Raw genomic sequence first — 20,548 nt, 5'->3', positions numbered from 1 at the left:
ATTAGTAAAAATTAAAAACTTCAAATTTTATTAAATAAATTCATCATACCTCATTTTCAATTTCAGTTGTAATATTCTTTAAATTATTTAAACTTCTTAAAACTACAAAAATATTTAGATTATTTCTTTTCCAATTTCCATTATCCCAATACTCTATTTCTCCATCAATCCAATTTGCTTGATATATTTTGCCAAATTCATCTTTTGTAATATAAATCAATCTATCATAAGGTATCCATTCTAATGCATTGTTTACCAAATCAGTATGTTCTGATAGCTGGGTATCTTGAATAAATTTATCAATATCATTATTACCACTAGTCCAATCTATGAATTTATGTTGAAAGTGTATTGCATTACATATTCTATTACACTTTTTACATTTATAATTCAAAACCAAAATATAATTTTTTGTTTTTGGATCCTGAGATATGCCATAAGGTTTATAGACCTACAAATGTAAATATATTAGTAAAAATTAGAAACTTCAAAATTTTATTAATAAATTCATTATACCTCATTTTCAATTTCATTTGTAATATTCTTTAAATTATTTAAACTTTTTAGAACTACAAACATATTTTGATTATATCTTTTCCAATTTCCATTATCCCAATACTCTATTTCTCCATCAATCCAATTTGCTCTATATATTTCGCCAAATTTATCTTTTGAAATATATTTAATATCATAAAATCTATCATAAGGTATCCATTCTAATGCTTGTGATACTTTAATATTTATATTATTATGAACTGATAGCTGAGTATCTTGAATAAATTTATCAATATCATTATTACCACTAGTCCAATCTATGAATTTATGTTGAAAGTGTATTGCTTTACATATACCATTACACTTTTTACATTTAATATTTTTCAAAACTATGATATAATTTTTTGTTTCTGGATCTTGAGTTATGCCATAAGGTTTACAGTAATACTATTATAAACATAAATATATTAGTAAAAATTAAAAACTTTAAATTTTATTAATAAATTCATCATACCTTATTTTCAATTTCAGTTGTAATATTCTTTAAATTATTTAATCTTTTTAGAACTACAAACATATTTTGATATTTTCTCATCCAATTTTTATTTGTATTATTCCAATTGTATATATATCCATCAATCCAATTTGCTCTATATATTTCGCCAAATTCATCTTTTGAAATATATTTAATATTATACATTTTATCATAAGGTATCCATTCCAATGCATTTGTTACCCAATAAAAAGTATGTTCTGATAGCTGAGTATCTTGAATAAATTTATCAATATCATTATTACCACTAGTCCAATCTATGAATTTATGTTGAAAGTGTATTGCATTACATATTCTATTACACTTTTTACATTTAATATTATTCAAAACCATGATATAATTTTTTGTTTCTGGATCCTGAGTTATGCCATAAGGTTTATAGTAATTCTACAAACATGAATATATTAGTAAAAATTAAAAACTTCAGAATTTTATTAATAAATTCATTATACCTCACTTTTAATTTCAGTTGTAATATTCTTTAAATTATTCAATCTTTTTAGAACTACAAACATATTTCGATTATATCTTATCAAATTTTGTGTTTTATAATCCCTAATAACTATATATCCATCAATCCAATTTGCTTGATATATTTTGCCAAATTCATCTTTTGAAATATATTTAATATCATACAATCTATCATAAGGTATCCATTCTAATACATGTGACATTTCATAATAATTGTGAACTGATAGCTGGATATTTTGAATAAATTTATCAATATCATTACTACCACTAGTCCAATCTATGAATTTATGTTTAAAGAGTATTGCATTACATATAGTATCACACTTTTTACATTTATTATAATTCAAAACCATGATATAATTTTTTGTTGCTGGATTCTGAGTTATGCCATAAGGTTTATAGATCTACAAATGTAAATATATTAGTAAAAATTAAAAACTTCAAAATTTTATTAATAAATTCATTATACCTCATTTTCAATTTCAGTTGTAATATTTTTTAAATTATTTAAACTTTTTAGAACTACAACCATATGTTTATTATGTCTTTCCCAATTTTGATATGTAACACAATTTTGATATGTAACACTCACATAACTTTTTATATTTCCATCAATCCAATTTGCTCGATATATTTCGCCAAATTCATCTTTTGCAATATATTTAATATTATACAATCTATCATAAGATATCCATTCTAACACATGTGATATTTCATTATCTTTGTGAACTGATAGCTGATTATTTTGAATAAATTTATCAATATCACTATTACCACTAGTCCAATTTTTGAAATTTCGCTGAAAATACATTGCATGACATGCATATTCACATATTTCACATATTTTACATTTCTTAATATGTAATGACTTAAATAACTTCTTGATAAAAAAATTCATTTTTTAAATTACAAATGAATTCAGATTAATAGATACTAAAGAATACGACAAAAAAGTAAGTATACGGAATTTTTTGGATGTGCATTAATTAACAAATTATATAACGTTGCATTGTGTAACAAAATTTTTTTCGGATTACGGAATCTTTCGGGTGTACGTTAATCAACAAATTAAATAACGTTGCAATTAAACATGCATATTATTTATTATTACACACGAAGTTTTATAAATAATTAAAGTTTAAAATAGAACTTTCTAAAAAAAAAAAAAAATTTGCATTGTACAAATTTACGGGTAATAAATCTTTTGAACGAATAGCATATGCGAAAAATTATTAAATCCATTTTATATATAGATTTTATATTTTCGCAAATATTATTTACAAACAATCATAAATAAAGTTAAGGGTAACCAATTAATTCTTTTTTTACTTTATTTATTATTTTATAAATTATTCAAATTCTTTTTAATGTGTTCGATTCTTATATATATATATATAAATTATACATTTTGATTGGTAATGTATTATCATATGATTGCTGATCTTTGTGTGTTGCGTACTATTCAATAATTTCAAACCATATAATATAAATAAAATTTTGAATGTATTCTTCGTCTACCCAAAGCGAGCGCAGCAATGATATAAAATCACGTGAGCTGGAAGAAAATTGAAAACTGAGGTAACCGACAAGGAATAAAAATAATAGTATTGAAAAGAGTGCAAGAGAAAGATGAATTTTTAATGCATCAAGTAGTACAAATGACAAAATTAGTAGAAAGTAAAAAGGTTATGGAAGCGGAAATTACAAAATTGGAAAATAGGAACATTGATGATGTAACAGTCAAAGAACGAATAAATTTAGAGAAAGAGGAAGAAATTAAAATTATTACCGGACCGGAAAATTCAAAGAAGAAGAAAATAGACACGAGTTTATCTAACAAGAAAGTTAAAGATAGCTCAGGTAAGAAAAAAATTTTTCAAGTAAAAGGTGTAAAAATCGGAAAAATTCGGATACACAGGATAATCAAAATGGTTAACGTAACTTTTTTTTTATTTTTTATTTTTTATTTTTTATTTTTTATTTTTTACTTATAAGAGGTGAATACATCGTTTAGTTACAGACTCGTTATGACTACAAGACACAATATAAGTACACAGCTAAACTAGACGTACAAAATCCAACAGGCGGACCCACTCTTCGTTAGAACGAACTGACTAATGGAGACATAGTCGCCATAGCAGTGAACGAACAAAGGAATTAGAAGCTAAAGTAAAAATAGAGGAAAGCATACCGAGAAGAATTAATTAAAGAAGAAATATCTATAAAAACAGAAAAGTCTAGCTAATGATACCTCGGTAAATTGTGAAAGAAATTCGAAGAAGTAAAATAAATCCACACGACGGTAATGTCAAGGATGCGTCTATCATCGCTATACGGACATCGATACTGCCAAGACGATTGTGTAAGTTGTCGTCGTGAATGATCCCTCAAGGGTAGCGAATTATGTGTTTGCCTACGTTGGTAGTTTTGGAAGGTCTTTTTAGATATATTGTTGGAGGATTTCCATTCTTTGAATTTTGAGCTGCGTGTTTTCCAAATGATGTTGTAAATTTCAACATGTAAATAATGAACGAATGATAATAACAAACGTTTAATGCGCTTCTTTGATTTAATAGCCGCTTGAAAAGGTGCCAAAAGTTCATTAGGAATATAAATGAGTAAAAAAAATTAACAAAAAAATTTTATAAATGTTAATAAATGTTTGTTAATAAAATTTCTGACATCGGTTTTCGAGTCCAGGAAACAATGAAATTGCCGGAAATTAGTTATGCTGAAAGATCACGTGATGGTGCATTTTACGATTTTCCTTGGATGAAGAAAATTTTGAGAAGTATAGGTCACGTGGAGAAAATGAGCATCAATAAATATAGGCTAAACTTCGCTTCACATTAATCTATGGAACTGAAAAAAAACTCTTTCCCCTTTTTTATTTTTGTTAGTTTTCCGCAGTAATTTAACGCAAGGTTTTTTTTAGTTTCTATTTGAAACACCCAAAGGGTTAAGAGGCCCTGTAGGGCGCCTCGGTCACAATACGAGGTTTTGTTCTTATTAATACCCATATATTAGGGATATGACTTCTTCAAACTTTATCGAGATAGATTTTTCCTCGGTTTCATATGAGTCTCTGAAATCTTATAGCCAGTTGGACGCTATTTCCAATATCAGAAGTAATATTGCTGAAGATGGACTTGCTGAAAATAATGTTTTAGGCACAAATATACAACTACAGGATACTTCACTCTTGACTATACCAGTCCACACTCCTTTACGTCTTTCACCACCTTCGTGTGAAAATAATTCTTTTCTCATTTCCTTCAAAAAATTTCACGTGACCCGAATATACAAATCCGGTTATAACAAGATCTATGAATTTAGACGTTCAAAAAGTTTCTTTTTTGAGATTGTTGATCACCATTTGGACACCAATCAGCTTCATTTAAAGATACACACAAATGATTATCTCATGTCAACTACCCCTATTGAGTATCATTCCACAAGTGCACTACCGAACGCCAAATATCAAATTAGCAAAGGTCTTCAGCATTTTTTTTCTTCACAAAGAGTTATTCCACGCCGTATCCAACATAAATATTTCAATATGCTACGCCAAAAATTATTAGATAGAATCACGTTTATCAAATCACGTGAATACAAAATCAACAATAAGAATACAATAACGAAAACTTTTTTCAATTTTTCGTATAAAAGATACAGATTTCATTTTGGTATCTTTATTTCTTGCGACCACAGAATTGAGTCGAAAGGCTTATCTCTTCCACCTCGATGTTGTGAGGTTCCTTCTCCTATAGTTATGTCTAATAATAGATACGGATGCGGTTTACACTTTTTTAAGAAATATCCAGATGGGTTAACTTTTATACGAAATGATAATGGTGATTTCACACCTAAGATCCACCCTCAGAACAAAGAGCTTCACGCTAAATTGACATTTGACCGATGGATAAAAAAAGAATCAAAATCTATTTTCTCTACAAGAACGGGGATTTCTTATAATTTTAGATATATTGTTTGTAATTCGAATCGTAAAATCAACCCTGGACGTACTCACATTTACCACAAACTTATGAATAACTTCCGTTCAACTCCAAGTCCAAATTCGAGGACAGCTAAAAAGCAACAAGTCAGATTCGAACGCTCTTGTCGTCGTATTTTATCACAAGAAGTTATTAAACCAGGTGCTGTTTCCAGTACATCGACGAAACTGGCTGCAGCTAAAAAAGGACGATTTCTTTTTTTACCATCTCAAAAATTTACGGCTCCTCTCAGACACTTACATTATAAGAAAACTGCTGATATCCCCAAACAAAAGGATTATAACTTCACCATTCCGCATTATTTTAGCGCCAATACGAACACGTCCAAGGAATTAAGGACTACAAGGAATACTTCTAATGTCACAGAGTCGACTCTAATTCCGGCTTCTAATGATGATTTATTATATACGGTCGCTCCTTATAATCCTACTCCGGATATGTTTATTTCTATTAAATATCGGGATATCATACCGCCTGATCCTATTTATGATAATTTTGGTTCTTTTATTGTCCCTGGTTCTAGGGAATGGTTTACTTATATGTATCAATTGGATTTAAATACCCGTGATGAACGCCTTGAAAAAGCTGAGGCCACTAAATTTAACGCTAGAATGGATGAACTCTATGCCGAAAATCAGGCTACTAAACTTCGTTATCAACAACATCAAGAAGAACGTTCACTTAATATCAAGAAGCTTCAATTAGAAGAAGCCGCTCGAATTCAAACTTTGGCCCGATATCATGGCACTAGTTCTAACCATGTGTTATATCGACAACGTCAAGCGGTGGATTTAACTCAATGGAATAATGATTTTCATTATGATATGTCGAACCCTCAACGTCCTACCCTTTCGAAATACCAGAAAAAGAAAAGTAAACAAAAGAAGAAACTTTTACAATCGGAAATGGATTCTTTTTTGATCAACTATCCAGGTGTATCCGCTCCTCTATCTTTAAAGCGTAATACCACGCGTTCTCCGTTCGAATACCCATATAAAACGTTTGATAGTGAACCGTACACGTCTGATGACACCAAGGAAATTGAAACTCGTCCTTTAAAACGAGCTGATCATACCTTTAGTAATATTCACAGATCTCATGATATATATAAACGCTCCCGTCTAGATTCTCCTCTAGCTCTTGATTCTGAGCAGGCGGGATCGTCCAAATCATCCTTTTAATGTTCCTTTTTTTTATCTATATATAGTTTTTTTTTTCATTATTTTGGAATCAATTTTTTGTATAGACGTTGTCTATTTCTTATGTTTCTTTTTTATTTAGTATGATAGTATATACAATAAGAATAGTGTTAACCATTCCGCCTATGACAGTATTTACAGGTGGTGGCCTCGGCCAAAAGAAAAATATGGATCAATTAACTTCTCTTTTTTTTTAGTTTAGTTTTTTTTTGATTGGTTCACATTTGATTTATTAGCGTAGTCCTACTTTATCAAATAGTACAGATCGAAGAGTGAGGTCCCGTAGGGGATGACGAACAAAGGTCTATGCACATATATTAGTCTTAAGTTTTTCGAAATCTTTCTCCTTCTATTTGTAATAGCCTGGGTTCTGCCACTCTTTTAGTAATAAAATAAATAAAATAAATAAATTCACATTAATCTATGAAGAAATTATAAGCGAGGAGGGGCCAATATCACAATTAACAAGAACGGTCGTCAGTATTTTTTCCGGATGTTTGATTCTAAGTTAACGAACGCCACAGGAGATAAATAAAAAATTTTGTTGGCAAGCATGTAAACAAATTTCTATAGGAAATGAGATAACGGATGGTGAAATTGTGATAGTACAACAAGAAATACGGAGGCTTTTTCAAAAAAGTGATTAGAATCAACAAATTGAAATATATCTTAATATACTTTAAAAACGAAAATGATATGATGAACGCGATATACAAATCAGGGATGGAAGATGAGTTAGGAAAAGGATTACAAGATTACAATTGAAAAGTCAAGATGAGCTTATAGGTAAAGAAGGTCTCGGAGGATCCACAAGACGAAGCCAAACAACAAGGTATCTGACAAGTCGAAATACGAACAAACTCAAGATACAAGGAAAGTTTACGGGGTCCGAAGGATGACAAGGTTATAACTTTTAATAAATTGAATGGGGTATCAACGGGTAAAGTATTAAAAGAAAGATGAAGAGGTTATAAATGAAAGCAAAAGCGTGTTGCGATAGGTCAGGTGACTAGGGGATTGTGAGAGTGATATCTAATACAAAATTTGAACATATACTATAGAAGACCTAAGCTAATTTGAATCTCGTGTAATATAGTACTAAAATCTATATGTTCAAATTTTGTATTAGATATGTACTTTATTAACACAATGTATGTATGTACGTTGACTTTGGGGTTGGTTACTTTGGTAATTTTCTTCAAAACTAAATAAAGGAAAAAAAAACGTATAAAATTTCAGAAACATTCAAAAATTTTTATAAATTAATTTTTAAATAAATTTTTTTATAGTGAAAAAATGAGAGCTCCCTCCCGCTTTATGTTTACTATTAACTGTTTCAAAAAAAAAGTGTTTGACCTTTTAGTAATGAGCGTCGATCCATTGAATGTGATTGGTAGTTTATCGTTTACTTTCTGGACTTAGAATTTTTTTTACTTTTTTTTAAAGACAAAAATTAATTTGGTAAACCGACAGAAAAAAAATACTATATATGAAATGATTTTTTTTTTATTTAAATTGCATTACAAATATAACACTTCATCTAATTTTTTTTTCCAAAAAAAAAAAAAAAAGATAAAGAAAAAAAAGAAAGAAATTTTTTATGTTACAAAAAGGAAGTGTCAAAGAAATAAAAAATTAAAACGTAATAAAATGTCCCAAAATATCAAAAAAAAAAAAAAAATTATAAGTAGTTTTTTACAAATCGTTTGCCATATTTTGTTTTTTTTGATTTAGTATTGTTTGTATGTTGAGATTGACCATATCTTGAGAACGCAAAATGATAATGAGAACGATTATTATAATGATTATCATAACAATTTACTCTATAAAGAAAATAAATTCATTATTAATTATAAATTTCATACTGTATAAAAACGACGGTTTGAACTATATATAAATATAACTTACTTTTTAACATTATTAATATTATGATTATCCTGTGGTTGAATGGCTCTTGAAGAATTTGTTGCGACAACTGCGACAACTGAAGAAGCTCCCAAAAATCTTTGCCACATGATGAGTGATTATTTTAAGATTTTGTTGTTTAAAAATTGAATTTTTTAAGACGTAGAATGCAGAATAAATAAATGTATGATATGCAAAGTATGATAATTTTATGATATGATTGTAAGTATATGAAGCAAAATATGATAATTTTGTATGTACATGAGGGAAAGAGAAGATGGCTTATTTATATAATTCGAGATTTATATTTAAAAGATAAAATCAAATAAAAGTTTATTGTTCGTTAAAATTAAAACTTATTGTCGTTATTTTTTTTGTATAAAAAAAATATGCATAAAATATTAAACAATGCAAACATTTTCATTTGTAATAACGAATTTGTAATGATAGATTAGATGGAAGAGCGGAATTCGATAACCGTTTACTTTCCGGAAATTTGGATTCCAGAAATTTTATGTCGTGTATAACCGATCTTATTATTCTAATTTCTTAACTGAATATACGATGCATAAGATGTAACATTTATTACAGACGATACATCTAATTAGCCAATAATACATACATAATCATACGGTTTATCAGTTTTCGTAAATTTAAATAACTAAATTTTTTATCAAAATTATTTAAATTCCTGTACAGAAGAAAAATATGCATGTGTATGTACTGTATGTATATGTTATGATCAGTTATTGATTGAAACCATATTTAGGTTATTAAACGAAATAAATGAAATTTTATCACTTGACCGCCAAAAAAAATGATGTCATACCTTCCCTTTACAGTATTGCCTTTTAATATTGCCAAGGATTTTTTTCTTTTTTGTTGCATAATTGATTACTCCATATACTTTTAAAGTGATTATCCCGATAATTTTCATAATTTTTTTTTTGTACGACAATATGAAAATATTATAATCCCATTAACAAATAGATTACACACTTCTTTAAAAGATGAAACAATAACATCTTTTGTAATTTTTTTTTGTATTTCCTTTTTTAGTGATTTTAAATCACAATGATATGCTTTTATTTTTTCTATTATTATTTTGCAAAAGTAGTTTTTTCGCCATAGAAGTTGTATCCCAGAATTTTTCGAGTACTCTTATGTAATACAATCGAACGAATTTTGTTATTATTTACAATTATTAAATATTTTTATTAACGGAAAAAGTTTTCCCTCCCTTTTCAAATGATATGAATCGACTGAACAATGATTATCCGTCATGCTGATTTGACGGACTGATATTTTTTTGTTAATGGCTAAATAATTGATATTTTTTTTTATCAGCTACAGTAAATATCAAATATATTTGCAATCATGTAAATCTTTAATAAGTTTTACAGTTTAGTTATACTTTTTAGTATGACTGACGCAATATCTATTATGTAACAATCAGTTAATATATTAACGTTAATATACGGGTTATAAAACAATACTAAGTACTATCATAAAAATATATAATTCCACGCAGCATAATATGTGTAGTTCGACATATTAGTCTAGTTTATTATTTTATAATGAAGTTTTCTTACGTAAATATTAACGTTAATTTTCGTATTTGAATTTTTTTTATTTCGTTCCAACACATTCATCTTTTTTCTTCTCAATGCTCAGAAAAAGATAGTTTACTTTATTCATTAATATTTGCGAAAATGTGTATGAAGGATTGCCGGTGAGAAATATTGAAGAAGAATTCTGGAAAGACATCTTTACTTCGCTCTTTCATGGACTGAAAAAGAAATATATGAACAGGCTTGGAAAGCTGCGCATTTTGTTATAAAATTTATGAATAGGCGGTTTTCATTGCGGTTGAAACGACATGTACGACGGGCTGCGTCCCCAATATTTCGTAAAAATTAAAACACATGATACTGTGTCATCTATATAATAGTTATTATAGTTTTATATCTTCACAACAAAATTTTCCATTCACGTAATCATAGTAAAATATTATCCACTTGGCGTCTCGAGTCACCCTCCATTTTTACTAAGTATTCTGGGGATTTGAATTTTTTTCGGTATGTGAAATACAAAACGCCACATTTTAAATGATTCAATGCCATAGTGCCATCGAAAAGCAAATTTTGTTGGTGATGACGTCTAATTTTGATAATATCACGTGGACGAGATTAATCAGATTATATTAGGCCATATACCCAAGGTGTGTGATTTTTTTTTTCCTGAATTTCTGACTTTAATAGTTCTCATTGATCTGTTTTTTTTTATTACCCTTTCATAAATAAAGACCGCTAAAATTGAAAATTTTAACAAATTTTATCCAACGCTTTTGTGATATCTCAAATGAAAATCAAATATTCGCTGATCCAGTAAAATTATGAACATAGCGTTTTTTCCTATTTGATTAAAAAATTTCTGATGAAGGTGGAACAAGTAGCGATATGGCGAAGTCACATGAAAATAAAATTTAAGATAATATTTATTTTTTAAAAAGGGCGGCCAATTAGAATTACTTTGATGACCGAGAGTCAGTAGTGATTTTATCAGTAGTCCGAAAATAGTGAACAGTGTGTTTCTGATTCAGTCAATCATTATTTTTTTTAGCAATGCTCGAAAGTTGAGCAAACCTAAAGTCAGCTTCATAAACCAAAGAGAATTTTTATATCAGATAATATTTTGTAACATTTTAGTATTCTTTCATAAATACTTTTAACAGTTATCGTAATAAATTTCTGATTCACTAATAATTTAATGAGCATCTCCCGCCATTTCTGGAAAAAATAAAAATATTTGATTACAAAACAAGCAAATAATACATGTTTAATTTATGCCTAATTAATATCGTTTACCTAGGAAAGGAACTTTTGAATTTTATTAGCTACTTCAAAGGTTTTCTAATTAATGATCGAAACGTTCAAGACTTTTTTATGAATCTATATCCAATTTTTATTTTTTTTTTTCGTATACATAAAGATCGACGAAATTTTATTTTTTCACGTATAGTAAATTTCTATAACGCAATTATTACAATAAATCTGGCCAGATAATCACGTGAAATGAAATTGCTGGTGTGGTTTCAATTTAAACATTTCGTTAATTATTTTTTTTTTTTGTCGTTTACTAATGAGTTTAAATCTTAAACTATAGAAAAATTACCATCCAACATTCAACATCCAATCATTATTTCAACGCTTCAAAATATATTTTCTTCGCTTAATATATTTGTTTAATTAACAATTTTTAAGAAGCACTAAACATTAACTATCATTAAATCATTAAATCGACTTTTTATTCAAAGATTTAATAACTTTATTTATTAAACTGTGAAAAAAAAAAATATTAGAAATTACGTATTGTTATCTAGTTATCAGCTTTACAAGGGATTTATAGAGAAAGTTAACATCAAATTTTTGTGTTTTGAATTTTTAACGTGAAGTTACGTTAACAAAAGATTTGAAACTATTCAGTTATATATATATAAGTTGTTAACAAATTAATATTACATAATTATTTAGATTTTTTTTTTAATAATATACTCTTAATCTATTAATTTAGTTTTATCCAATAATAATTTGTTGTTCAACCGCATTACATTGTGCAACATATGTGAAGTTCGCAGTATTTGATAACAAATATTTTTAGTTTAGAGGTTTGAAACCGGTTAATGCTACCAGTTAAGGCATCTTAAAAACCGGCTAATTGGTCAAAACTAATTTGACCATAATTCTGGTCAAATATGTATAATGTGAACAAGAGACATCGTTCGTGTTCTCTAAACTCGAAGTTTTTATTTTTTCTAAACTCCTACAGCTAAATATGCCAAAAATCGGTACAATTTACAATCAAAAAAAATTTTTAATATCACAGCGGATTCATAATCCCTATAAAAAATTTTTATCCGAATATTTCCATTATTTCTCCGTGTCTTCCGTAAAAATTCCGTGAAAATGGTACATTCACGGATATCCGTGTTAGCGAGATGAAAATTTCCATGATTTAAGGCTATAAATTCCATGAAAATGATACATTCACGGAAAAAACATGGAAAGATAAAACACGGATCAGATTTTTTACAGGGTAATGTACGGGATACTTGGCAAATTTTATGTCGAAAGCTCAGAACTTGCCGGCTTGTTGGATTGTCAGGAAATTGAAATCAAACACGTGATTTCAAATAGCACGTGACTATTCACAGAGTATAAATTGATTGGCTACTTGACAAATTTTATGCTAGCTTGCCGGCTGGTCGGGTTGTAAAGTCACTCAAGCGCCCCGTACATTATGAATAACCTTAAGAGCCGATCCACCTACGAACGACAGAAAATTACTATATAAATTCGGCCAAAATTGGACATGATGAATCCTTAAATGTCAAAAATAAAATAAATAAAATTTATTTATTTAAAACTTTATTTTGAGGCAGCGTCAGATTTGACAGGTATATATATATATGTATGCGAGAATTTCAAGTCATATACTACGTTTTTTTAACAAATATGAACATTTAAAATTATGTTTTTTTTCATTTTTAGATCTTTTCTATTTGTACGTTAGTTACGCTTGTTTTTAGCCAAAAAAACCATCACTTTGACAATAAAATTTGAGTAATTTTCATGAGTGAACCAATTTTTACTGAATAATGAATATTTAAAACACGGAGGTGTCGGATTTAACCTTAATTTTAATTTTTTATGGTAACAGGGAAATTTTTTTAAGATCCGATCCGCCTATGATCAACAGAAAATTACTATAGATTTTTCCGTCATTGCACATATTTTTGAAGAATAATAATGCACAATATCACATAATAAAATTGACAAAAATGGTGCGCTTTAGTAAGCAATTATTTAAATATTTCAAATTAAAATAAATATTAACCTGTAACTGAAAATTTTTATCCGCAATTTCTGTAAAACTCCGTGAATATGATACATTTACTAAAACTTTAAACAATTTGGATAATTTCCGTGCATTGAGGCTATAAATCCCGTTGGGTATGATACATTTTTGTGGAAATAATATGGAACAAAAAACACGGAATAAATTTTTTATAGGTAAAACAAGAATCAAACTCAATTTAATTTTTAATTCAAAAAGGATTCTAGATTTTTTATCATCATGACGAATGCGCATTTTTCCTAATATAGTCTAATATAGAATTACACCACATATCAACTGATTTTATTGATTTGTAATACAGAAGAATTCGGACAAAAAGTTTCTACCAAAGAACTCTACTGCATAGTTGCTTCAACGTAAGACGTGATTTACTATGTATTATTTATGAATATAATATTTTTTAATCAATCACAGAAATTCTATCGAAATAACCATATATTATAATTTGACTCGTTTTACAATTGTTGTCGAATGTTTATTAAATGAACGACAAGTTTAATGTGATTTCTTTAATAAAATCATTTCTTAAATAGCGAAATCTTGAAATTATTTAAAAAAGGAATTAGTAAAAAGATTAATTAAGGTTCTTCAATTACAAGATATCAGTTGATTGATCTAATCATAGAACAACATTTGCGAACAATAACCGGAAAATTTTGTATTTTCTTATTCATGAATAAAATTGGTTTTATTGGTTGTTCATTGTAATATTATTGTAACGTTGTAAATTGAAGCAGATTTATGGATCACGTATACTTGCGTTTATCCTTTTGTGAATAAATAATGTATTTTTATAAATTATATAAATTTGTATATTAGGCTTAACACACCACTTCGCAAACTTTACCATCCGTTTACAGTACAACACAACAAACAAAAAATAATCTCCTTTGCTACACATACTAATTCGAGATTGTGTAAATATTTTAAAATCCTTTATGATGCATTTTTTGGTATAATAACGCCTAGCTCCTTTCATCCCATCACTTATAAATACAAGTGTTAAATTCCTTCACTCCAAATCTCACAATTCAAAGAAAACTGAACAACCTTTAATTACCAAATAATTCCAAATCATTATGAAAAAGCTTATCTTAATACTTGTTCTAGCAATCGTAACCTTCATTGCATTCACTTCTGCTACGCCAACTAGTTGGAAAAGAGGCACTGCGTTTAGAGCGGTGACAGTCCCTAAGGGAAAACCATCTTTAGTATCAAGACAGGCTTCTCAGTGTGGCGGTGATCCCACATATTTTTTATGTGAAAATGGTATCGGATGTTGCCCAATATCGTCAACTTGCATTGGTCCTAACCATTGCAGTATTGAATGCGGGCCTGATGATAATTATTGCGCTGATGGTTCAACCTGTTGTCTTCAAAATCAAGCCTGCGTACTCGTTGAAGGTCTATATGGATGTACAGAAGGTTATTAATATGTATGAATAGTGCAGTTAATATGATCTACGTATGTAATGTTTTTAAAGTAACATGTACTTTTAATTTACTATATAAATAAATCTTAATTATTATGTACGATTCTTTTATTTTATTAACTACTGTACATACTAAATTAAAGAACCAATAAAATCTAGTTTTATGATTTCGCGATTTCTTTAATAATTTTATTTGTGTTATTTTTAATATAAATTTACATGTAATAATTGTAATATCACATTATTTTAAAGAAATTCTGAAGACTCATTTTTTATAAATTAATCAACTCCATTACATATTCCTTTAAGAAACATTGAAAGAAATAAATTAATTAAATTAAAATATTTGGTCTTGCTTACAGCAGGATTTTGCTTACAGGATCTCACTTGATATTATTATTTTATTGTATTGTACATGTCTTATTATTGTATCACATAATATGATATTTACTAAATCGAACTATACCAGATACTGATTTACGTGCCAGTTCCTACTTAAATATATATATATTTATAAATATTTTTATAATTAGTTACTTAAGGTATATGTGTCACTACAAATTACTATACAAAAACTTGATTCTTTGGTTAAGCTAACTATTTATAAACTTTTATTTGACAGTTACCTAATAATGACATGATAAAACATATTTGATATTTTTCTTAAAATATTAGTTTTGTTTTAATCAAATTTTTTATGATTTCGATTGATTGTTTCTTTACTTTTTCTTTATACCTCTTATCAATGTTTTTTTTTATTTTAAAATTATCAAAATTGATTGGCTAGTTTTGAATTCTATCTTAAGAGCGAATTTTGAAAATAAATTCAGTTGTAAAATTTCATTGTTATATTAAATAAAAAAGAATGGTTTCATTATAGTAATTAATAAAATTTATTTTTTATAAATAATTGTACGTAGAAAATTGATTATACTATTAGTCAAATTATTTCTTTATACATACTGTAGTATATTAATAAATTGAAAATTAAGTTAGTTATTAAAATTATTTAATGTCAAAATTTTAATTTTGAATTCTGTCAAAAAAGTGAAAAAAAATTATTTGAGTAATAATTTATTCATTAAGAGAATGATTTTTTATTATAAGCAAAAAAAAAAATTATATTTTATTGTCATTTTATTGTTATTAATAAATTAATATTTTATCATTTTAATTAAATTAAAGGGTTATGGAAATGTGTTATTATCAGAGGCAGGGCTTTTATGCGAAAATATTGCATTATCAGAATTCTGTTTCCCGCCACGTTATGAACCAATAAAAATATAGAATTATAATACTTCAAAGGCATCATGTCATCTTGTTAACTTTAAATATTATATTTTTTACACTTGAAGCTGAAGCAGTTGAAACAGTGAAGAATCAATATCCCGTTTTTATTAATATAAGTTGAAGTTCATTCACTTTTTCGGTTAACATTAATACTGTATATCTAATTATTAGTAGCGACTTATAAACTTAATTATTTAAAATATCAATGAATAAAAAACTTTAAGTTTCGTCAAAGTTTAATCTCGTCAAGGTTTAGTTTCGTCAAGGTTTATATATTATAATTAATGGCGCTTTTATTCCAACGGTTCCGTTTTATATTATATAATTATAAATACTAGTAGCTCATTCAAAATTTTGCCATAAAATGATTGCCATATTCCATTTTATTTTATATTTTCTTTCAAATCAAAATTATAGAACGTCTACTTTATAAATTACATAAAATAATAAGGATTTTAATTTTAAATTTAAACTTAAAATAAATTATGATATATATTTTGTAGTCTTATCATTTAAACAACTTAAACAACTTTAGTAGAAAATATTTTGAAAGAAAAAAATTAAAACTTTAAAAGAAGACTATTTTTGATTGTAGAAAATTAATGTACTTCACTACTTTTCCTTATTTATATTTGCACTTTATACAATATTCCATACTTATATCGGATATTCGTTGCATTTTCTTATAAACAAGGTACCAAATATAATAATCACGTGATATCTGTCCATCTTAACCATAATAAGAATTGATCTCATTCATTAAATTCGAGTTCTTCGTTGGAATTCTAGAAATACGACGATCATTGACGATCCGTTCTGTTACACAAATAAATTCCGTTTTGTTGCTTTATTCTCATTGAATTCGCTTATTTTTTATCTTCAGAATTTATAAACCATTTCACAAAATTTAAAAATTTCACTATGGATAATATTCGATATGAAATAGTTAATATTGTATTGAATAAATCATTTGCATTAGTAGATATAAATATTCATAATAATCGAGAAAAAGCAGATGAATTTATGAGGCAAACCGTTCTTGCTGATAAATCACTTTCAGAAGATGAAAAATTAGAAGCAATAAGATCAATAAATTTATCATCTGACATGTATAATATTCTTAATAATTCAGGGACAAAAAGAATTTGTGAAAATTGTCAAGAAGAATGTTTGGCTAAATTATATTGTGAATATTGCATTCGAAATTACCTAAAAGCAAAATTTACACATTGGACGTCTAAAAATGATGATATAAATGATCTTTTAAAAACATGTCAAATGGAAACAGTGAGACCAAATAGGATAATAGAATGGATCCAGTATGACAAATTACAAAATATTCAATATTTAACTAAAGGAGGATGCTCAGAAATTTATACAGCAGATTGGCTTGATGGACCATACATTAAATGGGATAATCAAGAACAACAATTATTTAGAAATGGCACAAAAAAAGTAATACTTAAAAAATTGGAAAATATTGAAAATGCTAATAGAAGTTGGTTTGATGAGGTATATATAACAAACTTATTTGTAATGCAATATTAATTAAATTATAGTTAAAATACATTTTTATAATTATTAGTGTAAATCTCATTTCACTCTAAGTAACAAATGGGAAAGTATAGTACAATGTTATGGCCTAACAAAAGATCCATTAGATGGTAATTATATGCTTGTAATTAAACAAATGGATATGGATTTGAGAAAATATTTACAACAAAATTATCATAAAATTACGTGGAAAAAAAGAATTGAGATTGCTTATTTCATAATTGAATCACTTTCTCAAATTCAAGATGAAAATGCAATTCATAGAGATTTACATTCAGGAAATATATTACTTTTACAAATTGATTACTTCATCAGTGATCTTGGATTTTGCGGACCAGCTGATAAACCATTAAATAGTATATATGGAAATCTTCCTTATATAGCACCAGAGGTTATTTCTGGAAAAGAAACTACTTTTAAGTCTGATATTTACAGTATAGCAATGTTAATGTGGGAAATTTCGTCAGGACAATCACCTTTTATTAATTTTGAACATGATTGTGATTTAGCATTAAAAATTATAAATGGAATGAGACCAAGAGTAATACCGGGAACTCCTTTAGAATATAAAAGACTAATGGAACAATGTTGGAATGCTGATCCAACAAAAAGACCTGATATTAATCATCTTAATTATGAAATTCGAGAACTATGTAGATTATATTATCAAAATGAAGATATTGAACCGCAAATAAATAATAATATACTTGTAACAAATTATGCAAACTCTAATTCTACAAATTCATTAATTAGAAATCTTAGTAAAGTTCATATTTTTAAAGATTTACCTGAACCAAGAAATGCCACTGAAGGTATAATATATTATTTTAAAATTACGTTATTTTAGGTGTATTTAAGATTATATTTGATCATATTTAACTAATTTTTTTTATATTTCTATTTATTAAATTAACAGAAGAACAACAAGGTAATTATTATAATTGCTTATTTATAAAAATATTTATGCAAAATTGGTTAATTATTTGTATTTAAAGCTTATCATAGTTTACAACTTAGTTTAAGTATTCCGCACAGTAAGTAATAATTTATATATGAATACTAATAAATTGTAATTAAATTTAACAAGTTAATTTTCTTTATTTTATTCAGAAATTGGCGATATTATATCTGAACAGTCTGAATGTCAAGTCAAACAGAATAATTTTACAATAATTGGTAAACAAATAAAGAAAAATAAATATAATTTAAATTAATTTTTATAAATTAATATTTACTGTTTTCAAAAATCAATTTATAGATAATAAAAATGAGACAAAGGGTAAATCTAAGAGAATTTATTCAGGTAATTATAAACGATGCTAAAATTATTATTATATACGTATATATTTTAAATAAAAATAATTTTCTTATTTATTTTAAACAGAAGACGAGAAAGAAGATTTAGTAACTGATAATAATAAATCCAAAAAGATCAAATTGAATAGTAATAAAGGTAATTAATTGTTTAACCATTTTAAAATAAACTTCTTCGGTTATTTGGTAATTAAATTTATTTTAAAATTATACGTACAATTTTACAGTCGAATTCCAATATATGCAAAGAAATTATTTTGTAAATGATGGTAAGAAATTTATTATTTATTCTTATTACCAAATTAGAATTGACATAATTTATATTTATAATAGACGTAGAAGATGATGAAACTTTTAATAATCCAAACTTTCATTCAGAAGATCAAGATGAATTAGAGATTCCGGAAGGTAATTATTTATGAAAAATATTATAAGGCGTATTATAAAGTATTAACATTTGACATTGATTTATTTTTTATTGGATGGGTTTTAAATTGGTTAGTGAGTTAAATATTTTAAGATAAATATATTTATTTATTATTATTTCAATATTATCACCCAGAATTATTTAAACACTAAGGTTAGAGTAATAAGCTTTATAAGTTATCTTAGTATGTAATTTAAATGATTCATTTTATTATTTATTTATTTGTACTTATTGGATTATATAAATAAATACCTATATCTATATTTGAAACTAACGAGACTCAATTATGTTATATGAAAAAATTTACTTATTTTAACCCTTTTATAATTATCCGTTTTTAAATTGAAATATATTCAACAAAGGAAAACCCTATTCAACAATTTTTCCTAATATGTGATATTTAACCAATCAAATACGTCAAATATCCTCAACAGCTAATTAAATTCTATAATGAAATTAAGATGAAACCGAGGAGTACAATTTTTTAAAGCAATTTAAATTCTATCCAAAAAACAAACTAAGAATTTATCATGAATTACTATTGTATACTATGGTTATTGCTTTATTTTCTTTATAAATAATAAAATAATCATGAAATCAATATCGAAAGTATTTATTAATAATAAAAAATTGCTTTATTTTACCAGCTATAAATATCAATAATTTCTTATCTTTAATTATTTGTTGTATTATTTCCCTTATAATCATTTTTGGGATCTATATTTTTTAATCAGTGATTTTTTTATTTCTAACATTAAAAAGTAAATTAATACTTAAAAGATTAACCTTTTAAATGGCTACTTGTTTTAGATGTATTAACATAATTTGATTATTTAAATCATTTATCACGAATGAAATAAATTAATTATTATAATTCTGAAATAAGAAAACTAATTGAAAAAGTTATGTTTGATATGTTAATACCAACCAGAGTTCTATCACATGCTAACTAGCATCATTCCAGCTCCAGCTTT

General features: G+C 26.5%; 5 protein-coding genes across 5 annotated transcripts; 4 read left to right on the top strand and 1 right to left on the bottom strand.

The window, feature by feature from the left end:
- Window positions 1-3,207: 3,207 nt before the first annotated feature.
- On the top strand, window positions 3,208-3,585 carry OCT59_025673 (uncharacterized protein; the record flags this gene model as incomplete). Its single annotated transcript, XM_066140182.1, has 2 exons — window positions 3,208-3,379; window positions 3,515-3,585. The coding sequence occupies 2 exons, from the start codon at window positions 3,208-3,210 to the stop codon at window positions 3,583-3,585; spliced, it is 243 nt and encodes an 80-aa protein (XP_065992238.1).
- A 965-nt stretch (window positions 3,586-4,550) lies between these two features.
- On the top strand, window positions 4,551-6,716 carry OCT59_025672 (uncharacterized protein; the record flags this gene model as incomplete). Its single annotated transcript, XM_066140175.1, has 2 exons — window positions 4,551-4,765; window positions 5,231-6,716. 2 exons carry the CDS (start codon window positions 4,551-4,553, stop codon window positions 6,714-6,716), a joined length of 1,701 nt encoding a protein of 566 aa, XP_065992237.1.
- A 1,699-nt stretch (window positions 6,717-8,415) lies between these two features.
- Window positions 8,416-8,749, bottom strand: OCT59_025671 (uncharacterized protein; the record flags this gene model as incomplete). The annotated part of the gene is made up of 2 exons (XM_025323790.1): window positions 8,416-8,557; window positions 8,643-8,749. 2 exons carry the CDS (start codon window positions 8,747-8,749, stop codon window positions 8,416-8,418), a joined length of 249 nt encoding a protein of 82 aa, XP_025189613.1.
- Window positions 8,750-14,635: 5,886 nt separating this feature from the next.
- Window positions 14,636-14,989, top strand: OCT59_025670 (uncharacterized protein; the record flags this gene model as incomplete). Its single annotated transcript, XM_025323791.1, has 1 exon — window positions 14,636-14,989. One exon carries the CDS (start codon window positions 14,636-14,638, stop codon window positions 14,987-14,989), a length of 354 nt encoding a protein of 117 aa, XP_025189614.1.
- Window positions 14,990-18,362: 3,373 nt separating this feature from the next.
- OCT59_025669 (uncharacterized protein) lies at window positions 18,363-19,569 on the top strand (the record flags this gene model as incomplete). The annotated part of the gene is made up of 2 exons (XM_066140153.1): window positions 18,363-18,486; window positions 19,481-19,569. 2 exons carry the CDS (start codon window positions 18,363-18,365, stop codon window positions 19,567-19,569), a joined length of 213 nt encoding a protein of 70 aa, XP_065992236.1.
- Window positions 19,570-20,548: the final 979 nt, after the last annotated feature.

The sequence above is a fragment of the Rhizophagus irregularis genome, chromosome 5 (genome assembly GCF_026210795.1).
Source record: "Rhizophagus irregularis chromosome 5, complete sequence".
Classification (NCBI taxonomy): domain Eukaryota; kingdom Fungi; phylum Glomeromycota; class Glomeromycetes; order Glomerales; family Glomeraceae; genus Rhizophagus; species Rhizophagus irregularis.
This window is presented reverse-complemented; position numbering and strand designations above follow the sequence as displayed.